Source organism: Eumetopias jubatus, unplaced genomic scaffold (assembly GCF_037043125.1).
Source record: "Eumetopias jubatus isolate StellerSeaLion01/CBP00866 unplaced genomic scaffold, mEumJub1_p1.0 scaffold_14, whole genome shotgun sequence".
Lineage (NCBI taxonomy): Eukaryota > Metazoa > Chordata > Mammalia > Carnivora > Otariidae > Eumetopias > Eumetopias jubatus.
In genome coordinates, this window is record NW_028274820.1 from 24,660,963 (window position 1) to 24,680,876 (window position 19,914).

The following is a 19,914-nucleotide window of genomic DNA, read 5'->3' on the forward strand; positions in this document are numbered from 1 at the left end:
TAATAGAGTGTAAGGGAAAAGGAAAAACAATGACATTTTATCTCATTTTGGTCTCCTGGAATGACAATAATCCTAGCATCAATTTAAGCACTGATCTGCCCTTCAGGAAATATTATTTACATTTCAGTGGGTAGAAACTTGGACTGATAAAAGAACGTTTTTTCTCAACACTATTTATAGTACCAGTAATGATTTTTCTTTGGCTTCAGTATCCCTTTATCACCCAATGCTATCTTGATTGAAAATAGAAATTCACATTTCAATAATAAATGTATCAAGGCTATGATTTTTTTAAAAAAGTTGATGCTGATTTTAGTAAGATGAAATGGATTTATGTAAAATTTGTTGTATCTTTTCTCTCATCATGATCTGCTTGTTATTTTCATAGAAAATTATTTGTACTTAATAATTTTTTTACAGATTTTTTTTATTTGCTCATTTGAGAGAGAGGGAATGTGCCAGCAAGAGCATGAGCAGGGGGTAGGGGCAGAGGGAGAGGAAGAAAGAGACTCTCCCCTGAGCAGGGAGCCTGATGCAGGGCTTGATCCCAGGACCACGGGATCATGACCTGAGCCAAAGGCAGATGCTTAACTGACTGAGACACCCTGATGCCCCTGTACTTAATAATTTTTTTATAGGATTTTATGTGCTACACCAGGAAGGACCATACTTTTATGTACAGAAGAGAACATATTGAATTTCACAGTCCCTGCAATAAAATTGTTTAAGAAGTTAGGTGTGCTGTTTGCAGTAGACTCAAGTCCATATATGTTAGGTCCATGATTAGGAGAAATCACATAATTGAGGTGAAGGTGAGTGCCATACTGGTACTATATTCTGTAAGATGCCCAAATAATTTGCTGGTCTTGATTTAGTCTTCTTAAAAATTGGGGCAATATTACAATAAGCTTATGTCTATCTATTTTATTTTATTTTTTAAAAAAGATTTTTATTTATTTATTCATGAGAGAGAGGGAGCGAGAGAGAGAGAGAGAGAGGCAGAGGCAGAGGGAGAAACCGGCTCCCTGCTGAACAGGGAGCCCAATGTGGGGCTTGATCCCAGGACCCCGGGATCATGATCTGAGCCAAAGGCAGATGCTTAACCATCTGAGCCACCCAGGTGCCCCAGCTTATGTCTATCTAAAGGAAACACTGAAGTTTAGGATCAGTGGCTTCTCCAATAGATAGAAAAATAGCTTTGTTTCCATTTAAAAGCAAAACAGCAAAATACTGTAGTGGATGATATGACAGAAGTGCTGCTCCGGAACATGACTGTGGATGATCTCAGTAGATGAGTTAATGAAATGAGATTCCAGGCACAGCTCAGGAGACATGGGGTTAGTTAATAATGACTTTCAGAACAAAGGTTGAGGCAAACAGCTGGTGCGAGTGCTCAGTGAAACCATGAATGCAACATTCTAGACAAATGGAAGAAGTAGGTCGGGCAGGATTCACGGATTTAGAGCCATGGGTAATTCAGCACTTTGGACAGTTCCCAAAGACAAAGCTTCCTTCCAGGCACTTAGAGTACTTATCCTTTAGATTACCAGATCAACTCACTTATTTAGACCTCTTCGTGTCTCACTCATACCTGCATGTGATCTTAATCCTAAAGGAATTATCTGCATTTAACAGAGCTCTGTGGTCTGTGTTTCATATGAAGCCTACACCTTCAGTCCTGACATAACGGTTCATACCATCTGTTACTTGATTTTATGTCAGGCTCACCACTGGGCTTTGTTCTATTAGCTTAATTTTAAACTTGACTCAATATGAAAAGGTAAGGATGGGATCATCCAAGTCATGAAAAAGAGGCTGTTTACCAAGATCCATCAGAACCAAGTCCATTGGGCCATATGCATGGCAAGGGCACTCAGCAGCTGTTGTATAGCAGACTGAAATGAGGTGTTAGACTGAGCGAGGAGTTGGTGCTGCAGAGAAGAGACTTTAAGAATCTGCTAAAACTCTGCCTAGGATCATGTGGCATAACTGTAGATAGTAACTCAAGCACACTAAGGCCTTCCTTGCAGCCTCAGGTAAGTAAAAGAATTGCTCTTTTGGAGCAAGTAATTTGAGCCAATTTCTAAGAGGCAGATCAGCAATTCAGGACAGTCCATTTTGTTTCTAGTCAAAGGACAAACTGCATTTTATTTACATATATTCACTTATTGTAATATTGCCCCAATTTTTAAGAAGACTAAATCAAGACCAGCAAATTATTTGGGCATCTTACAGAATATAGTACCAGTACATATATTCACCAAGATTAAACTTAGAATTATTGACAGTGAGACTAAAATGCATACATATGAGAAATACTTAAAAGACTATATTCTTCCTCTTAACTACTTTTCAGGTAGGTGTCTCCTATTCTGAAACTGATTGGTGGGGATGAATACTATAAGACTGGTTTTCTCAATGATGGGCATCTTAACTAGACATTTTATAGAGGACTTCCTTGATCTTTGTTAATAAAAAAAAAATGAATGGGTTCCCAGTTCCTGACAAGAAATGCACAAGTTAGGTTGTTAAGTATTTATGAGAAAGAAGAAGCAGGGGCTGTCTCCCTACCTCCATTTGCATCAGCAGTCTTGATGTTCTGGTGTGTGGGTTGGAATCAGTCTTAAGGACCCAACATAGTTAACAGGTCTATAACCTTAACACTGAGAGTAACTCAATTTCTTATTTTCTTTAGTGGACTTGTAGTTATCAAAGATGAATTTTTTAGTCTGGCCGAGGGGCTGTAGAGTACTGAGAAGGCATGTGAATGTTCTAGCAAGAAGGATGGAGCAATGGCCCAAACACTGCAGAAGGAGGAATATATAACAGAAAAACCAGGACTTTACTGAAGAAATCTTATGAGAGATTGATATCATGAAAGTTTGACAAATATAAAAGCTCTCAGGTCTTTCTTTGTCTAGGTGAGTAGCACATGATTGTTATTCTATATATTCTGAAAGCATCAGCTGCAGAAAAGGCATTCCTCAGGTTTCCTTGACAAGTAACACACTAAGTGGTACCCTGAGCATAGAGCTTATGATCAATCTGAAGGAATAATAGTGATTTTCATTAGAATGTCAATTCTACTGGTTCCTCAGCTGTAACTGTAGAAAAATCCAAAGATCCTGAGATTTGAGAATGCTCCCAAGATGTCTGCCTAAATGGTTATTTGACCTGAAAAAGGAGTATCTTATTCATCCAAGTACACCATGTGTATTTGCAAACAATGGTATTGATTGCCCAAAGTCATATATATAAATCAGCCTTATTAGTCAATGATCAGTTCTATGGACATGGAGGCAATTAACAAGCTGGCACCAAACTTTAGGAAACTAAACTCCCAATACTGAAAAGATGTCTAAAGAAGATTCAGGACAACCCACCCTGGCTCATAAAACTTGGCTACGTTTATACAGTTTCAAGATAGTTCCATCAAAATTTAACTGGAACCTAAAATTTAAGTAAGACTATATTTTTTAAATATTGTTATTAAATTTCATGGCATCTAGTTTATCATGAGAACAGTGGAGATTTAACACGGACACTTGGTTTAATTTTTTCACTTTCTATACAGTTAACACAGTCTTTATTTTTACAAAAAAAAAGAAAAGGTCATATTATTAATCATATTACTCTTGGAATGCTCCTTATGTTAAGCCACTGGTTCTTTGTGACATAAATATAATATTTAATAAGGTAATTAAATACAATGCATTATTATTGGCAGACATGCAAACTAATGAATACCACTAAATAATGTCACAAAGCCTGCTGGAAAATATAGTACAAAATTTATTGTTCATTTACTCTGACTTCTTTGATATGAGTATTTTCTATGATTTATACAGATAGTTATTTTTCATATAGTGTAAGCCCGGTTATACGACAAACACAGCTTTTGTATTTAAAATATTTTCTCTCTCTTTTTTTAGATTTAGAGAGAGAGAGAGAGCATGAGCAGAGGGAGCAGAGGGGGAGAAAGAGGGAGAGAGAGAATCTCAAGCAGCTTCCCCACTGAGCATGGAGCCCCACATGGGGCTCGATCTCATGACCCTGAGATCGTGACCTGAGCTAAGATCAAGAGTTGGACATTAACAAAATGAGCCACTCAGGTGCTCCTGTATTTAAAATATTTATTTTTATTTTTATTTTTATTTTTTTAAAGATTTTATTTATTTATTTGACAGAGAGAGACACAGCGAGAGAAGGAACACAAGCAGCAGGGGTGGGAGAGGGAGACGCAGGCTTCCTGCCAAGCCAGGAGCCTGATGTGGGGCTCAATCCCAGGACCCTGGGATCATGACCTGAGCTGAAGGCAGACGCTTAACAACTGAGCCACCCAGGTGCCCCTAAAATATTTTCAATCAACTTCCACTATTATTCATTTTTGACAGTATGAACAAGAAACAATACTCATGTGTAAAGCCATGTTCTTTTCCTGAGTATTTTTGCTAATTTCTTGTAAATGTGGCAATAAGCAAGTAAATGTCTTAGCCATAAAATAGGCATATGTCTCAGCCTAAATTACCTTAGGAGTGTGCAAAGTAAAAGAAGAGATTTTAATACTTCTAGCAACTTTAAAATATTAAGTTCTTAAATAACTATAGTCCACTGGGCATCCACAAGTAAATGAAGGGGGAAGTGGACGGCCAAACTGATACCAAACCCAACTTATCTGCTGATGGTAAACCTCAGGTATTTTACGCACTAAGCAGCAATGTATATATTATTAGTTTTGTTTTTAGTATCACTCACTATTAATTATAGTACAGTCAACTAGATTCATCTTTCAAGTTAATAACAAATATATAAATATAGTTCACACATACAATAACTGTGAAATAGGAATAAAAATAGTGTTCTCTACCGTTTTTTTAGTCATATCATTTTAAAGTTTCTTTATGCATACACAGATACATAATTTCATTAGACTTACACTATATGCATGTAGATGTCACTTAAAGGTAGAAATGTGATCACATCAACATGTTATTTATATTTTTCAATGCTACCATTCCCCATTTACAGCTAATTCTACTGAGGTTCAGAGACACTAACTGGGTTAGTGGTTAAGTAATAAAGCCAGATTTGGAACTGAGAGAGATTCTGGCTCATGTTACAGTGCTCTTTCCACTGAAACATACTTCCCGCATTCAAGTTTTCAGTGTCATTTACTGTTCATTTTTGACTCGGGTACACAAGGAGACTTGCTATTAGACCAGAGCTTTGGAGAGCACGCAGAGATCATATCTTCCTACTTCATCATTTTGCATGGGAGGCAAGTGAAGGCCAGTGAAGTGAAGAAACTGAGAAAAACCACACAGAGATAATGACAGGACTGGAACTCAAGCCCTGAGATGCTCCAGAGATGAAGATAATTTATTTGGAAGATCACACACAGTTTAGCCTCAGGATGCCATCCAAGCCTACTTCAGGGGATATATACATATCTCTTGGCATCTGAAGAGTAGAGTTAATCCAGATGTAGCTTAACTTTTTTTTTTTAAGCAAATATGTTTCTGAAATGACCTCTTTAAAGCTCTCAACCCAAACAGAGTAGCATATTGGTAATCTGGTGTCTTAATGCATCTCAATCAAAGGAGAAAAATGTGATGCAACAAGGAATACATTTAGCAGTAGAGCTGTGCTTACCTTCATAAGTCCCACTTTCTAGGAGAGCACCACTTTTCTCCAATTCCATAAAATCTTCAACGGTGATGAAAATATAGTCTACTCCAGGGACCTCACCCTCCTTATGTGGCCTTGTGGTGCCTGAATAAGGAAAATTTAAAAACAAAGAAAGACTCTTAAGTGATTTGTTGTTGAACTTTAGAAATACCACCATACTTCTGAATATTCAATAACACTTGTTTGTACATCCTGCGAGTTGGCAGTTTGCATTTGTCCTTCTGTTTGTTTGGAAACAGAAAATAACAGGGGTTAAAGATTAAAGTAAGTATACAAAGCATTTTTCTTCAACAAGCTTATGAAGAGTTCATTGCCATGGAATGTGGTTGCATAGATTTTTTTCCAGTGAAAAATGCAGACCGTTGTGCCTTTTTTGAAGGGGCGTTTTGAATACTGGGCCAGGAGTCTGCTAGCTCAGGAATTTACATATCTCACTTCTATGAATGAACCTTTATTGTTCTGTAGATTGTCTCGCTATGACATAAAATACAATGGAAAATAGAAATGTTAGCAGCATGTCGATTTATCTTTATATTTTCATGATCTCTTTTGTGAGGGTACTTTTGGTTTTCATTTGTTAATTTGCACCAAAAAATATATTTGATTTAAAGGAACACAAAATCTTTATTATTACTTAAAATTAATTAAATAGTTGGAATTGGTGATAATTGAGGTAGTATTATAATGCTAGTAATAGTTTCCTTCCTTCCTTCCTGCTTGCCTGTCTGCCTGCTTCCCTTCTTTCCTCCCTCCTTCCCTCCCTCCCTTCCTTCCTTCCTTCCCTCCCTCCCACCCTCCCTCCCCCCCTCCTTCCTTCCTTTCTTCCTTCCTTCTTGCCTTTAGTTCTGATTGGATTGGGAAGTGACATGCTCCAAGGAGTCGCTTCATGGGTCCACCACTCCTGTTTCCTATAGAATGAAGGGAGCTTCTGGGGTCAAAGTGACAGAAACATCCACCTATGGCTCAGTGCAGGTGTACTGGAGAACTCAAGCTTCCAGCCCTGCTGTCCAGTGCATGAGGCAGGAATGAAAATAGAGACATGGTAAAGGCTGTAGGTTTGTTTTCTGGTGCACTTCCTTCTCTGAACATGCCTTAAGTTCTTTTCTTTTTTCTGTGCTACCTAAATAAAACATTTTGTATGATCAGGTTGCAATTTCCATAATCCATAATATGCAAATAGTTTACAGAAATACACAGAGGTCAAATATAGAAGCAAGTATTAGTACACTGGCAGGCTTCTTCATATTTAAAATTTCCTCCCTATTCTCTGTATACTGAAGAAATATTTTAAACCCTTACATTTAATTTTCAGTCTATGAAATCTTTATGAACAAGGCCATGAAAATAGCCAGTCAGCTCTTCTTTTGGTCTATTAGGATCAAATCTGAGCTGCAAATGAAAGGCATAAACTCATGTCAGAACATACAATCTGTTAGGGAAATTGATTTTTGATAAAAATGAGTAATTTCCATTGAAAACATTTTTTGAAAAGATTTGAAGGCATTATTTCCTAAAATTAGATTTTATAACCCTTCTTTGGAGGTTGCAAAACAATTTTTTCCATAATCACACTTAATGACTTTCCCCTAAATTTGTTATTTCATTTTGTTCAGCTGAGCCACATTTTGCAATATTTCCTACTGCTTTTATGCTATAAAATATAAACCTCCCACACCTAGTAATGCATAATTTTGTCAAATTAATGTTTCTATGAGAACCTTAACTTTCAATATCCTGACTTTTATATGCTTAACCCTTCTGAATTAAAAGCACATTAACATAGTTTTTGGTAATCAATTTGTTTTTCTGTTTATTTAGAACACACTCTAATCATTAAGAAAAATCACATAACAAAGATTAAATTTTCCTTCCTAATTTATCTGCATATTTCAGAAGCTACACACTTTGATTAATTAACTGCTTGCAGCATGGTAATGCATTCTTACCACAATGTGAGCATAAAACCACATGCCTGAAGGCAATTTCCAGGCCTGCTTCTTGACTGGAGTTGCTTGCCTGTGTCAAACTCTAGTGAATGTGTTTGTGGTTGTGATTTTTAGGGAGGACCATCAGTACTCTGGTTCACTGGGTAGGTTTTCCATCTCTACATTGCACCTGAGGATAATGTGACTGATAATGTGACAAGCTCTTGCCTTGGGGATACAGACTCCCAATGGCTACATCAGTGTCACCTGTTGCCATGGACCTGCTTGACGCTGGCTGCTTATTTGGACTGGGGGCTCACCTACCTCATTATGCCTTGAAGAAATTCTACACTATAATCCCAAATGCTGCAATTCCCATCTTTGACATCCATCTCACATCCTCTTTTTTCATTCTTGTCTTCTTTATAATTATAACCCCCAGTCTCTTGATCTCTTCTAATTTCCCTGGTGTTCCCCAAATATGGCTTCATTTGCCTCTCTAAATTCTAAAGGGCTGGAAACAACCTAGAATCTTGTCTCTCCTTTGGTTCACCTTCACCATTTCCCAACTCTTAATAAGCTCCCAAGTTCACTGTTGGATATTTCGTTCATAGACTGCAGTTGATACAGAAAACCATGAGCATGCACTAACAAAGCACCCTACAAATTCAGGTTATCCAATATCAGTTGGATACTACTGATGCTTGGCAATCTTTTTATACATCTTCCCTCTCTGTGACAATCTCACCATTTTCTAATATTCAACTGCTTTGACTTTCAGCAGAAGATATTAGCTCATTTTCTTTTTGGTAAAGTAAGAGATAATCTGAAGTCAAATTCCCTGAAGTTTCTTAATTTGTACTTTCCTTTTCTGCATTATCTTCACCCTTAATTGCAATCATCCATCTATCTTGCTAAGATGAATCCTTTCTCTTCTGCCTTCTTGCAGTTCAGTTCAGCTGTTTTTTTCTTTTTATAAATCAGAGTTAAATATACAGATATTTTGAAGATTCTACCATTCTACAGAGTTCAGTGTTTAAATAAAAGCGTACTGTCATCACTACTCCCCATACCCTTCCTTTACCCAGAGGCAAAGACTTTTAACTCTTTTAGCTGATTCTTTTACTTCCATACATTTAAAATTTATTTATGATGTCCCTTGTTTCCATTTGTTTGTTTACTTTATTATTTCCTGATTTCTTAGTAAAGCAAAGTGAGGATTTAGCTGTTTTTTGCCCACACTTCTACACATCACTTCCTCCTTCTTACCTCCTCCCATTCTCCCAATAGAACAAACTTGTGTTTAGATTACTATTTAATGTTTACAATAATAATACTAGGTAAATCTACTTCCAGCTGAATCTTGTAGTGTACTAATTTTCCTTTCTTGCATAAGTTTCATTTACTCTAGATTTAATGTTTCCATTTCCAATTTTCCATATATTAATAGATAATTCAATTAATTAACTCCTTCCTTGTTGGATAAACATACAAGCATATCTGATATTTCATCATGCTTATCGTATTGAAGAAATCACTCCTGGAGCTTCTAACCTGCTCCAATCCAGACTATGTTGTCCTACGACACAGCTGCCATCCTGGGATCATCTTTCACCATCATCCTGGGCATTCACTTTGCCTCTTCTGTGTTGTACTGCTCTCTCCCAGGTCCCATGTCTCTTTTTGTGGTCTAGTTCCTCACTTTGGCAGAGCACATCTGTCAGAAGCTTTCTATCAAAGGTTGCATAGGAGCTACATTTTTTGAGACTTTGCATGTCTGAAAAAGAGTTTATTCCATCCTCATGGGTGACAAATCTGACTCAGCATTTCAGGAAAATATCATAATGGAAACATACTTTCTCTACACTGTTCCTCTGTTAATGTCACCACCATCCTTCTAGCCTTGCATGCTTTGAATCTTTCCCTCAGAGAGGTTTAGCTGGAAATAGATTTATATAGTATTATACCATCCCATGTTTTTAAAAAGGGAAGTGGAAGCATGGTGTAGCAGAAAGGTTTTCAAAGTTGGAATTCAGAACATTTGCATTCTATTTTTGTTTTAATAATTTAGATATGTTGTCCTGGATTAAAATATCATTTCAGTTTATTTATATATTTATTTTTATGTAATCTCTATACCCAAGGCGGGGCTCAAACTCATGACCCTGAGATCAAGAGTCACATGCTCTTCTGACTGAGCCAGCCAAGCACCCCGACATACGGATGGCCAATAAACACATGGAAAGATGAGCAACATCACTCATCATCAGGGAAATATGAATCAAAACTACAATGAGATATCACCTCATACCTGTCAGAATGGCTAAAATTAACAACACAGGAAACAACAGATGTTGGCGAGGATGCAGAAAAAGGGGAACCCTCTTGCCCTGTTGGTGGGAATGCAAACTGGTACAGCCACTCTGGAAAACAGTATGGAGGTTCCTCAAGAAATTAATGATAGAGCTACCCTATGACCCAGGAATTGTACTACGAAGTATTTACCCAAAGAATACAAAAGTAATTCAAAGGGTTACATGCATCCCGATATTTATAGCAGCATTATCTACAATAGCCAATTATGGAAATAGCCCTAGTGTCCATCGATTGATGAATGAATAAAGTAGTACACACATACACAATGGAATATTCCTTAGCCATTAAAAAAAAAAAAACCCGAAATCTTGCCATTTGCAATGACAGGAATGGAGCTAGAGAGTATTATGCTAGGCGAAATAAGTCAGAGCAAGATAAATACCATATGATTTCACTCTTACATGGAATTTAAGAAACATAAAAACAAGTGAGCAAAAGGAAAAAAAAAGAGAGAGGCTAACCAAGAAACAGACTCTTAACTATAGGGAACAAAACTAATGGCTACCAGAGGGGAGGTGGGTGGGAGGATGGGTGAAATAAGCAATGGGGATTAGAGAGTGCGCCTGTCGTGATGAGCACGGGATACTGTGGAAGTGTTGAATCACTGTATTGCACACCTGAACTAATAGTACACTGTATGCTAACTAACTGGAATTAAAATAAATGTTTTTTAAATTAAAAAAATAGAACATCATTTAGTTGACCATCAGTTGTCGTTTGCAATGAGGGAAATAATACATATGAAAGGGTATTAGAAAAAGTAAAAACACGAACATTATGGTAACATGACTGCATTCCTTTTTAGTAATACTAATAGTACTACTAAGAATAATACAATTCTAACAGACATCATTGATGGTATCTTACTTTTGGAATCTACTATAATTAAAGTTTTAAGTAAATTAATTTCATTCACACTAACACTTCTTAAAACTAAAAAGTTCTTATACCTAAAGACTCAGGTTGCCAAGGTTATTGTCTGGGTATAAAGAAACATTCAGTTGCGAGGTGCTTGAATGGCTCAGTCAGTTAAGCGTCTGCCTTTGGCTCAGGTCATGATCCCAGGGTCCTGGGATCGAGCCCCAAGTCGGGCTCCCTGTTCAGCAAGGAGTCTGTTTCTCCCCCACCCCTCCCCTTGCTTGTGTATACTCTCCCTCTCTCTCTTTCAGGTGAATAAATAAAATCTTTAAAAAGAAAAAAAAAAGGAAGAAACATAAGTTGAGATATAAATCCATTTCCCTTATTAACATGCTAAAATGTGAGACACAATGGTTCAATCACTACATACAGGGGTGTTTTGTCTTTTGTTAGCAGACATTTAGAACCAGTAGAGTCTATGGACTAAGTTGCAAGAAGTTTCCTACCATTTGCTGAATCATCTGAAAAATGTGAAAGCGCTCATAAAACCTGATTAGTGAGTCATTTAATTTTACCCACCGGCATAGGACCTCCAACAACAAGAGTCAGAAAGCATGATTTCAGACCTACTCATCTAGGAAGAAAAGATATTAGTTGTTGTTAAATCAACTGGCCCCCAGAAGGAGAAAGCAATTGACTAAATAAAGAGAAAGCAATTGGTGATCTACAACATCCCTTGGGAAAGAAAGAAGATTCTAGAAATAAGGCAAATAATGTGAAATGTGATGAAGTGTTGTACGATGGGTATCTGAAGCTAATGGTAACTCTTATCTAGACTGGAGGAATAGTTAAGTTGAATTTCCTGAAGCAGTTACTTACCTTATTTTTATGCTGAAATAATTATAGTTACTTTCCCAACTCAAACGATTATGAATCGAGAGGTGACAGTGAAGCAACACTCAGCAGTAATAACAAGTTATCCCCCAGCATTAAGAATAGGGTGGAAGCTAGGTAGAATAAAAGAGGAAGTACAGATGATGAATCATAGAGCTAAAAGTTGAAGCTCATCTTCTTTTAATGCTCTTCTGTATTTTGTTGGGAGATTCCTAAGTAGTGTTTAGATAAGTCCAAAATAAGTCTTATTATCCAGAATATGGTTTATGAATTTCATTCTCTTTCTCCTGGACCACTCCTCCAAAGGAAAAATAAATAGAAAGGGAATGGAGGAAATGCTACCAAATTGAGGCTTTATCTCCTATTGCTTCATTTCTTAAAAAAACAACTTATTTAATAATTGCTAAATTAAGTACTGTATGAATAACACCTCCTTCATGAGTTAATAAAAGCATATAGCATTTTGGCTCAAAAGACATGTCTGAAGAGAATGAATGCTCCCAAATGGTTAGCTTATTATTGATACATAGTGAAAGCACATCAAGGCCACTGGTCATTTTGTTACCATGGCAACTGTGTTTTTTTTTATTATTTTTCTACTTTTTTAATGAAGGAACATTGGTCCTTTTGTCTTAGTAAGGAAAGAGCAAGATGTTTGTGGTAAATGTAATTCTGAAGCTTATTTTGCCTCAGCCTTCAGATATGTTCTAATTTTAGTAAAGTGCTTTAAAAAGCAGTTATTGGATTATAGAAAAGTATTACTACCTAGATAATGGTCAGTGCAGTCATCTCTTGTAATCTATTTTGGTGTGCTAAAAGTTCTACAGTGTCCATTGCACTGTAGGCACCCAATACACCCTTGGTAAAGAAATAGACTTGGAATCAATCATTAATAGTCAATGTGCTCTAAGTAGATGGGTCACTGTGTGAGAATCTGAGAAACTGAATTATTTTCTTAAGCATGTTTCTGAATACATTCTCTCTTTAGTCCTGGTGTTTCTCAACTGCAAGCTGAAGAAAATAAATCTTGACAGCTACAGTGACTTCTTCTGGATTCGACCTTTAATTAACTTACTCTTAGATTTCTGAAGACACTTCTTTAGTTTGTCAGTTACTCATTAGCAAGTGTGAACACCATCACCAGATCTGTGTGTGTGCTTCCAATAAAAACATTCAGGAGATTCCTTGGCCAATGCCTCTAATCAATTTTTATATAATCTGCTTAGATCTTGGGATTTATTACACTCATTTTCAATCAAATAAAGTCCAGAAGTATGATTTTATATAGACACAGAGCTAAAGTTAGCAAAGCAAATTAAATAGTTTGGGTCACTAAATTCTACGTGATAGATTATAAAGCAGTGTGAGCTTTATAGATTTCCTATTGGCTAATGGAGAGGGTTGGGTTAAGGTCAAAAAACAAAACCTGCAATTTGGTTCAGTTAATCACCTATTAGGTATAAGAAGTATTTACTGCCTCAATAAAACACTGCATATTTTATAAAATATTAAATATTTGACAAATCCATTTGCAAAATACCAGGAACTTTGACTTTTCTTCTTAAAAGTATATTGCTCTAAACTTCAGTAATTATTTCAAAACTCCCTTATCCTCTAAAATAGCATGCTGCCAACTATTGTTTAAAGTTGCACTGGCAGGCACCTGGGTGGCTCAGTTGGTTAAGCGACTGCCTTTGGCTCAGGTCATGATCCTAGAGTCCCGGGATCGAGTCCCGCATCGGGCTCCCTGCTCAGCAGGGAGTCTGCTCCTCCCTCTGACTCTCCCCCCTCTCATGCTCTCTATCATTCTCTCTTCCTCAACAAATAAATAAAAATCTTTAAAAAATAAATAAAGTTGCATTGGCATGGCTAATAATGTTCTGTATTTTTCAGACACAGAAATTTTTGAAGAAGAAACCTCTCCTTGGATATATCTGATATACAAGTTCAGACCAATGTCCCATATGGCACCAATTACTGTTTTACATCTTAACAGTTTGGATTGAGGCAGTATCATACCCAAACAAATGGTTCTTAAAACATAGGATGCATCAGAATCACATGCAGAACTTGTTAAACACAGATCGTATTTATAATTCAATAAATCTTGGGTGGCACCTGAAAATTTAAGTTTCTAACAAGTTTCTAGGTGCTGTTGATGCTGCTAGTCCAGGGACAATGATTCGAGAATCACCGCGCTAAGCTCGCTCAGATCTCTGGAAACTCAAACTAAAAGCAATACGAGACTTCATTATCCATTTAACTACAACAACTCATAAAGTATGTGGTTTGTGACCTTAGCATTCACCCTAAAGTAATCGATAGTCATGTTGTGGGTTCAGAGGAAACAAGCCCTTCTTCATTTGTTGGTGCATAGGTGTACAGTCATGAGAGGTATACTGGAGCCCTGCAACACTCTCTTAATGTTACTGCACATTGCTTTTCCATAGTTCTCTTAGAAGTTAATTGAATTTGGAAGATAATGGACAAATCCCCATTTATGTTTGCTTATAAATAACTTTCATTATTGGAAGTAATATAAACCATCTTGGTCCTATGTATGCAACAATATGGCTTAAATCCTGAAAGACATAGGAGGCTTGAATGTGGCTCTCCAGGAGTGGTAAATGATAACACGGCAAGGAAAAACAAGTATCCGATGCAGAAAATTTCTTGTATTAAGCAAATACTATGGTAGCAATTAAAAAAAAAGAAGACACAAATGAGAAATTTGGGGATCTCCAACAAGCAAGACAAAATAGCATCTTATTATTTCTCTATGCCAAGGTATCTGATTCACTAAATGTTAAATTACAGCTTGCTTACAACTATACTAATCAGACTCAATCAGGGGATGGGCAGCATGCATGATGGAATTAGTACCCATAAAGCCCTCTCTTGGAACAAATTATTTAGAAAAATATATCCTTACATCACTTCCATGATTCCACTTATATAAGTATGTCCCTGGTGTAAACACTACAGAAAACAAAGGGTAGAGGTGAGAAATGTCATTCAAAACTCCTACTTTATCTTATTGTCCCTGTCAATGGAACTCAAAACCCATGATACTAAGAAAGACAGGCAATGTTTATGTAACACTGTGTGTCAGCTATACTCAAATAAAAAATATATGCTATTAGGGATGCTTGGGTGGTGCAGTTGGTTAAATGTCCAGGTGTGCAGTTGGTTTTGGCTCAGGGCATCATGAGATCAAGCCCTGCGTGGGGGTCCACACTGAAAGTGGAGTCTCTCTCCCTCTACCCCTCCCCCCCACACTGTCTCTCTAAAACAAATCAGTCAGTCTTAAATATGTATATATATTATTTTAAAAAGATACGCAATATTCGGAGTGATTGTTTTAGAAGCAGATGCATATATATACATTTTCAGTATTAAGGCTCCTACACTCAATGATCATACTTAACTATTGACGGTACCAAGACATCACTGACTGCTGACACACAAGCATCCACACACTGGGGAAAAGCTAGGGCAAAAGGAATGATTTCATAATCGCATAGCATTTGAATCATCACTACTTTGGTGACAAAGAGTTAATAACCTGGATTTTATCCATTCTTTCACACCAAAGTCCATTTTATCCTCCCAGTGTCTTGCTGAGAAAACTTTAGCTGCACAATTCTTTTCTCCATCAGAGCTCTGCCTTTATGTCACTTGCATTTACAATCTAGAATAATCCACTGTTCATGGATACAAAGACATGACAAGATGAAATGGCTCACCCAAGGAAAATCAGATTCCTAAACAGTTATATTCTTGGTTTCTGATCCATTCTCACAATATATAAAGGGACAGGGTAAAGGGACACTGGACTCTCACTTATAAAACATGGTAGCAAACCATAATCTCAGGATTCTTGAACCATTAATCTCCTGAAATTCTTAAGAGAATGAAAGAAGACGAATGCCCCTTTCGTTACCAATTAATTCAGTTTTGAACTTTTGATTTTAATTCTTCAATATTTAATTTAGCTATGTTCTATATCTGGCATTCTATAGGATTAATAAAAAGAGGTTTTTGATTCCCTAATTTATTATTTAACAGATAATGTTTCAAGATTACACACTGAGCTAAAAGAAAAGAAAGATCAGTGACTTTTTATAGAAACAATATATATTTAGTTTGAAGCTTTTATATTCTCCTCATGTAAAATTAATTTGGGCCAGAACTAAACTGCACAGATACAGCCAGACCTCTGAGTAATGCAGGGACACTTGATTCTTTGATCTTCATTACACAGAAGGTTTACTGGATCATAAATTTATCATTTTATCTCTATGAGACTTGCAATGACATTAACTTTTACTATCACCATATGTCTCTATGGCATTCTATATTCTGAAATGCCCAAGGTAGATGATAGAATAGAGTCTACAGAACACCAGAAAATCCACAAGAAGGTAAGAAGGCAGTTAACTACTCAGGGACTTCAAAACATCAAAATGCTTTTCAGATTATATGGCATAAGTCACATATTTGAGTGATCAACCTTTATTTACTGAGGTTCTCCAGTATATGCATGTCAAATTATGGAGAGAAGACAAGAATAAGGGAGGAAAGAGAAAGGCAATATAATGGATACCCACTAGGTAACCTAGTTGAGGTACTTTTTAATACTTAAACATCAGACATGCAGCCAGCAGCCGTGTAGCCTACATCTATGTGATCCATTTGGTTTGAAGGACGGGAGGACTCTGTTTCTTTGCAATTATCATAGCCTCCAGGACACTGTGATCTTCTTTCCAGGAAACTGTGTTCCCTTTTTCATTGGACAGCAAATTAAAAGTGATACATGGTAGAGGAATATATATTAGGTGCTGTCAAATAATCACTTTTGACCTTTGTTGGAAATTTTTACATAAAAATATCAGAATAAAACCATTTGGTAACAAACATCTTTGGCTCTATAGACTCTCAGGCCAGTGTTTCTGAGGATTGCAGTTATCATGAGAGATTAAGAGAAGTTTTATGAGTTAAAAATACAAAATAAAATTTTAAGGGAATTTAGGCACTTCTCGCACTAGATATTGAATTAATAGTGAATTATCAAAATAAATATTAGATTCTTTGGAGAAAACACTTGTGATTTTAAAGATTTTATTTATTTATTTCGCAGAGAGAGAGACAGTGAGAGAGGGAACACAAGCAGGAGGAGCAGCAGAGGGAGTAGCAGGCTTCCCGCTGAGCAGGGAGCCTGAGGAAGGGCTCGATCCCAGGACCCTGGGATCATGACCTGAGCCGAAGGCAGGCGCTTAATGACTTAGCCACCCAGGCGCCCCCAAAATACTTGTCATTTTAGATAGATCCTTCCCTCCTTTATAGAGAACAAGAAAACAAAGTTACCTGCCAGGATTAATTGAGACAAAGTGCAAAAGAGAGACAACATCATCAGTCCAGCAGCTGACTCAGAAATCTACCTGAAAGTACCATGAAAAGTTGGAGAGCTAATATGTAATAGGGTGAAAGTCCTATCATTGATAGTCTTCTGACTTTCAAACCCAAGTATTAAGGACTGTCCTCTAGAAGAAGGGACAAAGAGTCTGGTATTTGAGAAAACTAGAAAGGCGAAGGCTGGCTAACTAGGCTGCAGGGCATTAACAAATCCATATCAAAATCAACAATGCATGTAAATTTAACGTACTAGAACAAAGTTATGTAGCTCTTTATCTCCCCAAACTGCAACTATTTCTTTGGGCTTTGCCAGCCATACTCTTTCTGTGGCAACTCCTAACCTCTGCCATTATAATTGTAAGCAGTCACAGGTAATAGATAAATGAATGAGCATGGCTGTTTTCCAGTAAGACTTTATTTACAAGGCAGTGGGCTGAATTTGATCTGCAAGGATAGCCTCCCTACCCCTTTAGGTTTTTCGGTCCTTTGTGTCTTGATGCTCTTGTCTCCTAGACTTATGCTTGTAAACCAACAAGATGCAACTCAAATGTCAGCATGTGAATTCTCAATATGCAGGAAAATATGACCACTTCTGATGGCACAGCCAGTATTAAGTGTAACATTTCACATATATGTCCATTTTTCCTTTGAAAAGTTCCCAAGACATAATGAACCAGGTAAATTTCTAATACACAGAAACAAAAAGGGGGAAAACAACTCTGAGAAAGGCACATAGATATTTGCCTCTCAAGAAGCAAGACAGACTATCCTTAAGCAATTTTTGAACTAACCTGAATGCATAACTGCAAGAGGATCTATGCATTTTGTGATGCTGCAGCAGAAGCAGAAACAAAAAGGGGGAAAACAACTCTGAGAAAGGCACATAGATATTTGCCTCTCAAGAAGCAAGACAGACTATCCTTAAGCAATTTTTGAACTAACCTGAATGCATAACTGCAAGAGGATCTATGCATTTTGTGATGCTGCAGCAGAAGCAGAAACATATCTATTCCTGTAAGTAAAGTAGTAAATGAGCTTCTCCATGCTGGACGTATTGCACTGAGGGTGCATCTTTGGGTGAAAAATAATGGTATCTTGTTGACCTTGCTGCCATTTTGAGATATAACTACAACAGCAATGCTTCAGCAGACTATGTAAAATTCAGTAGACATTTAATACAGACATGAAGTATTGAGACTCTAAGTGCTTCTAAACTTTTCATGTAAATTTTATCATGTTGTATTTGTAATAGCCCATATGTAAGCTACACGTCTCCCATGCAAATTAAGTTTCATATTATTTATAGGAGGAAGTAATAGTCACATTCACATTTTTATATTTGAGAAGAAAATTGTTATTATCTGATATAAAGATTAGCAATTACATGATAAAGTTGTATGTGAAAAATATACAAATGCATATAAGCTTTAAATTTAGGACCAAAAAACTAGCATAATATATGAAAATAAGACAAAGAAAAGGGGAATTATTTTGGGTTAAGCAATTCAAGATACTTGATTCTGCACTGAATTCCAGTACAATATTGCAAATAACTTAGCTAGAGGGCTTTCTCTAGCTGAAACAGTCTGCTAATTTTTAATATATTTAGTAATACATTTTTGAAAACTTCTATTTTTTATACAAACTTACCCTTTATCCACATGCATATGAAATGTTTGAGAATGAGTGTTATCTACTAGAGAAAAGAAAAAAGACATGCCTGATAAATATAGCAAAGTAAGGTATTGTATGAGAAGTTTATTTGTGTAAATAATATCCGTAAGTGCTAATATTCATTGAATCCTACACTTGGTGAGGCACTGTACTCTGCACTTTGCATGCATTAGCTCTTTAACTTCTCATAACAACTGCATAAGATGAATAGCATTCTATCCATTTTACAGCTTGAGTAACTTGCCTAAGTCACAGGACTGGTAAGTGGCCAAGTCAGGATTCAAACCCAGTCAGTCTGGCTGCAAAGGCCAGGATCATAAGTAATAGGGGACTCCATTCTCCCACATGAAATGTTTAAATAGATTTTGTCATGAGAAATGGATGGAAGCAGAGGGTCAGAGTGGGGTGGGGAGTGTGTTGGGTGAATGGGAGGTGGGAAGCCATCATTCAGAGGACATTCAGATCAAGTGTTCTGATAGGAGGGCATAAAGAAACCAGGAGCCAAATATCCTACGGAGAAGTAGGGGGAAGTAAGGCATTCTCTAAACTGTTGCTGAGTTAGGGTAAGTACATTGAGGAAGATAATTCAGAACTATGAGAAAGTAGCTGGGGAACACAAAGGAGAGATATCTTTGGAAAGAAAAGCCCAAATTTGTAAAATTGAAAAGCTACAAACATTTTACAAGAAATGTAACAGAACTCTGAGCAGAAGAAAAAGTAATAATTTCCTCAAACTAGAGAAACTGCAAAATATTAAGAATCAGATGAAATTTTACTTATTCAGAGTTTATGTGCCTTTTACAAATTTTTACATTACAAAAAATTCAACAAATATTTATTTGGTGCCTACACTGGCTGCCAGAAAGACAAAAGAAAAAAGAAAAAAAAATTCCATCATCAAGGAGGCTTCAAGTTATTAAGATACAGACAACCACAGGCTCCTATATAACCATTATTTCAAAACAGCACTGAAAATGGTAAATATAAAATTATTTTTAACATCCTTAAAAGATAAGAGATGATTTAAAGCAAAAATAATACAATACATAGTGGGGTTTATAACATGCAGTGAGTTAGTACAAAG

At 36.6% G+C, this 19,914-nt stretch overlaps 1 protein-coding gene across 2 annotated transcripts in view; it reads right to left on the minus strand.

The window, feature by feature from the left end:
• MAGI2 (membrane associated guanylate kinase, WW and PDZ domain containing 2) overlaps nt 1-19,914 on the minus strand; it is a 1,300,621-nt gene that overhangs the window by 547,655 nt on the left and 733,052 nt on the right. For both annotated transcript variants that reach the window (XM_088018616.1, XM_088018615.1), the window contains exon 3: nt 5,653-5,772. In XM_088018616.1, the coding sequence (XP_087874742.1) occupies nt 5,653-5,772 (120 nt within the window). The remainder of the gene's footprint in view (nt 1-5,652; nt 5,773-19,914) is intronic.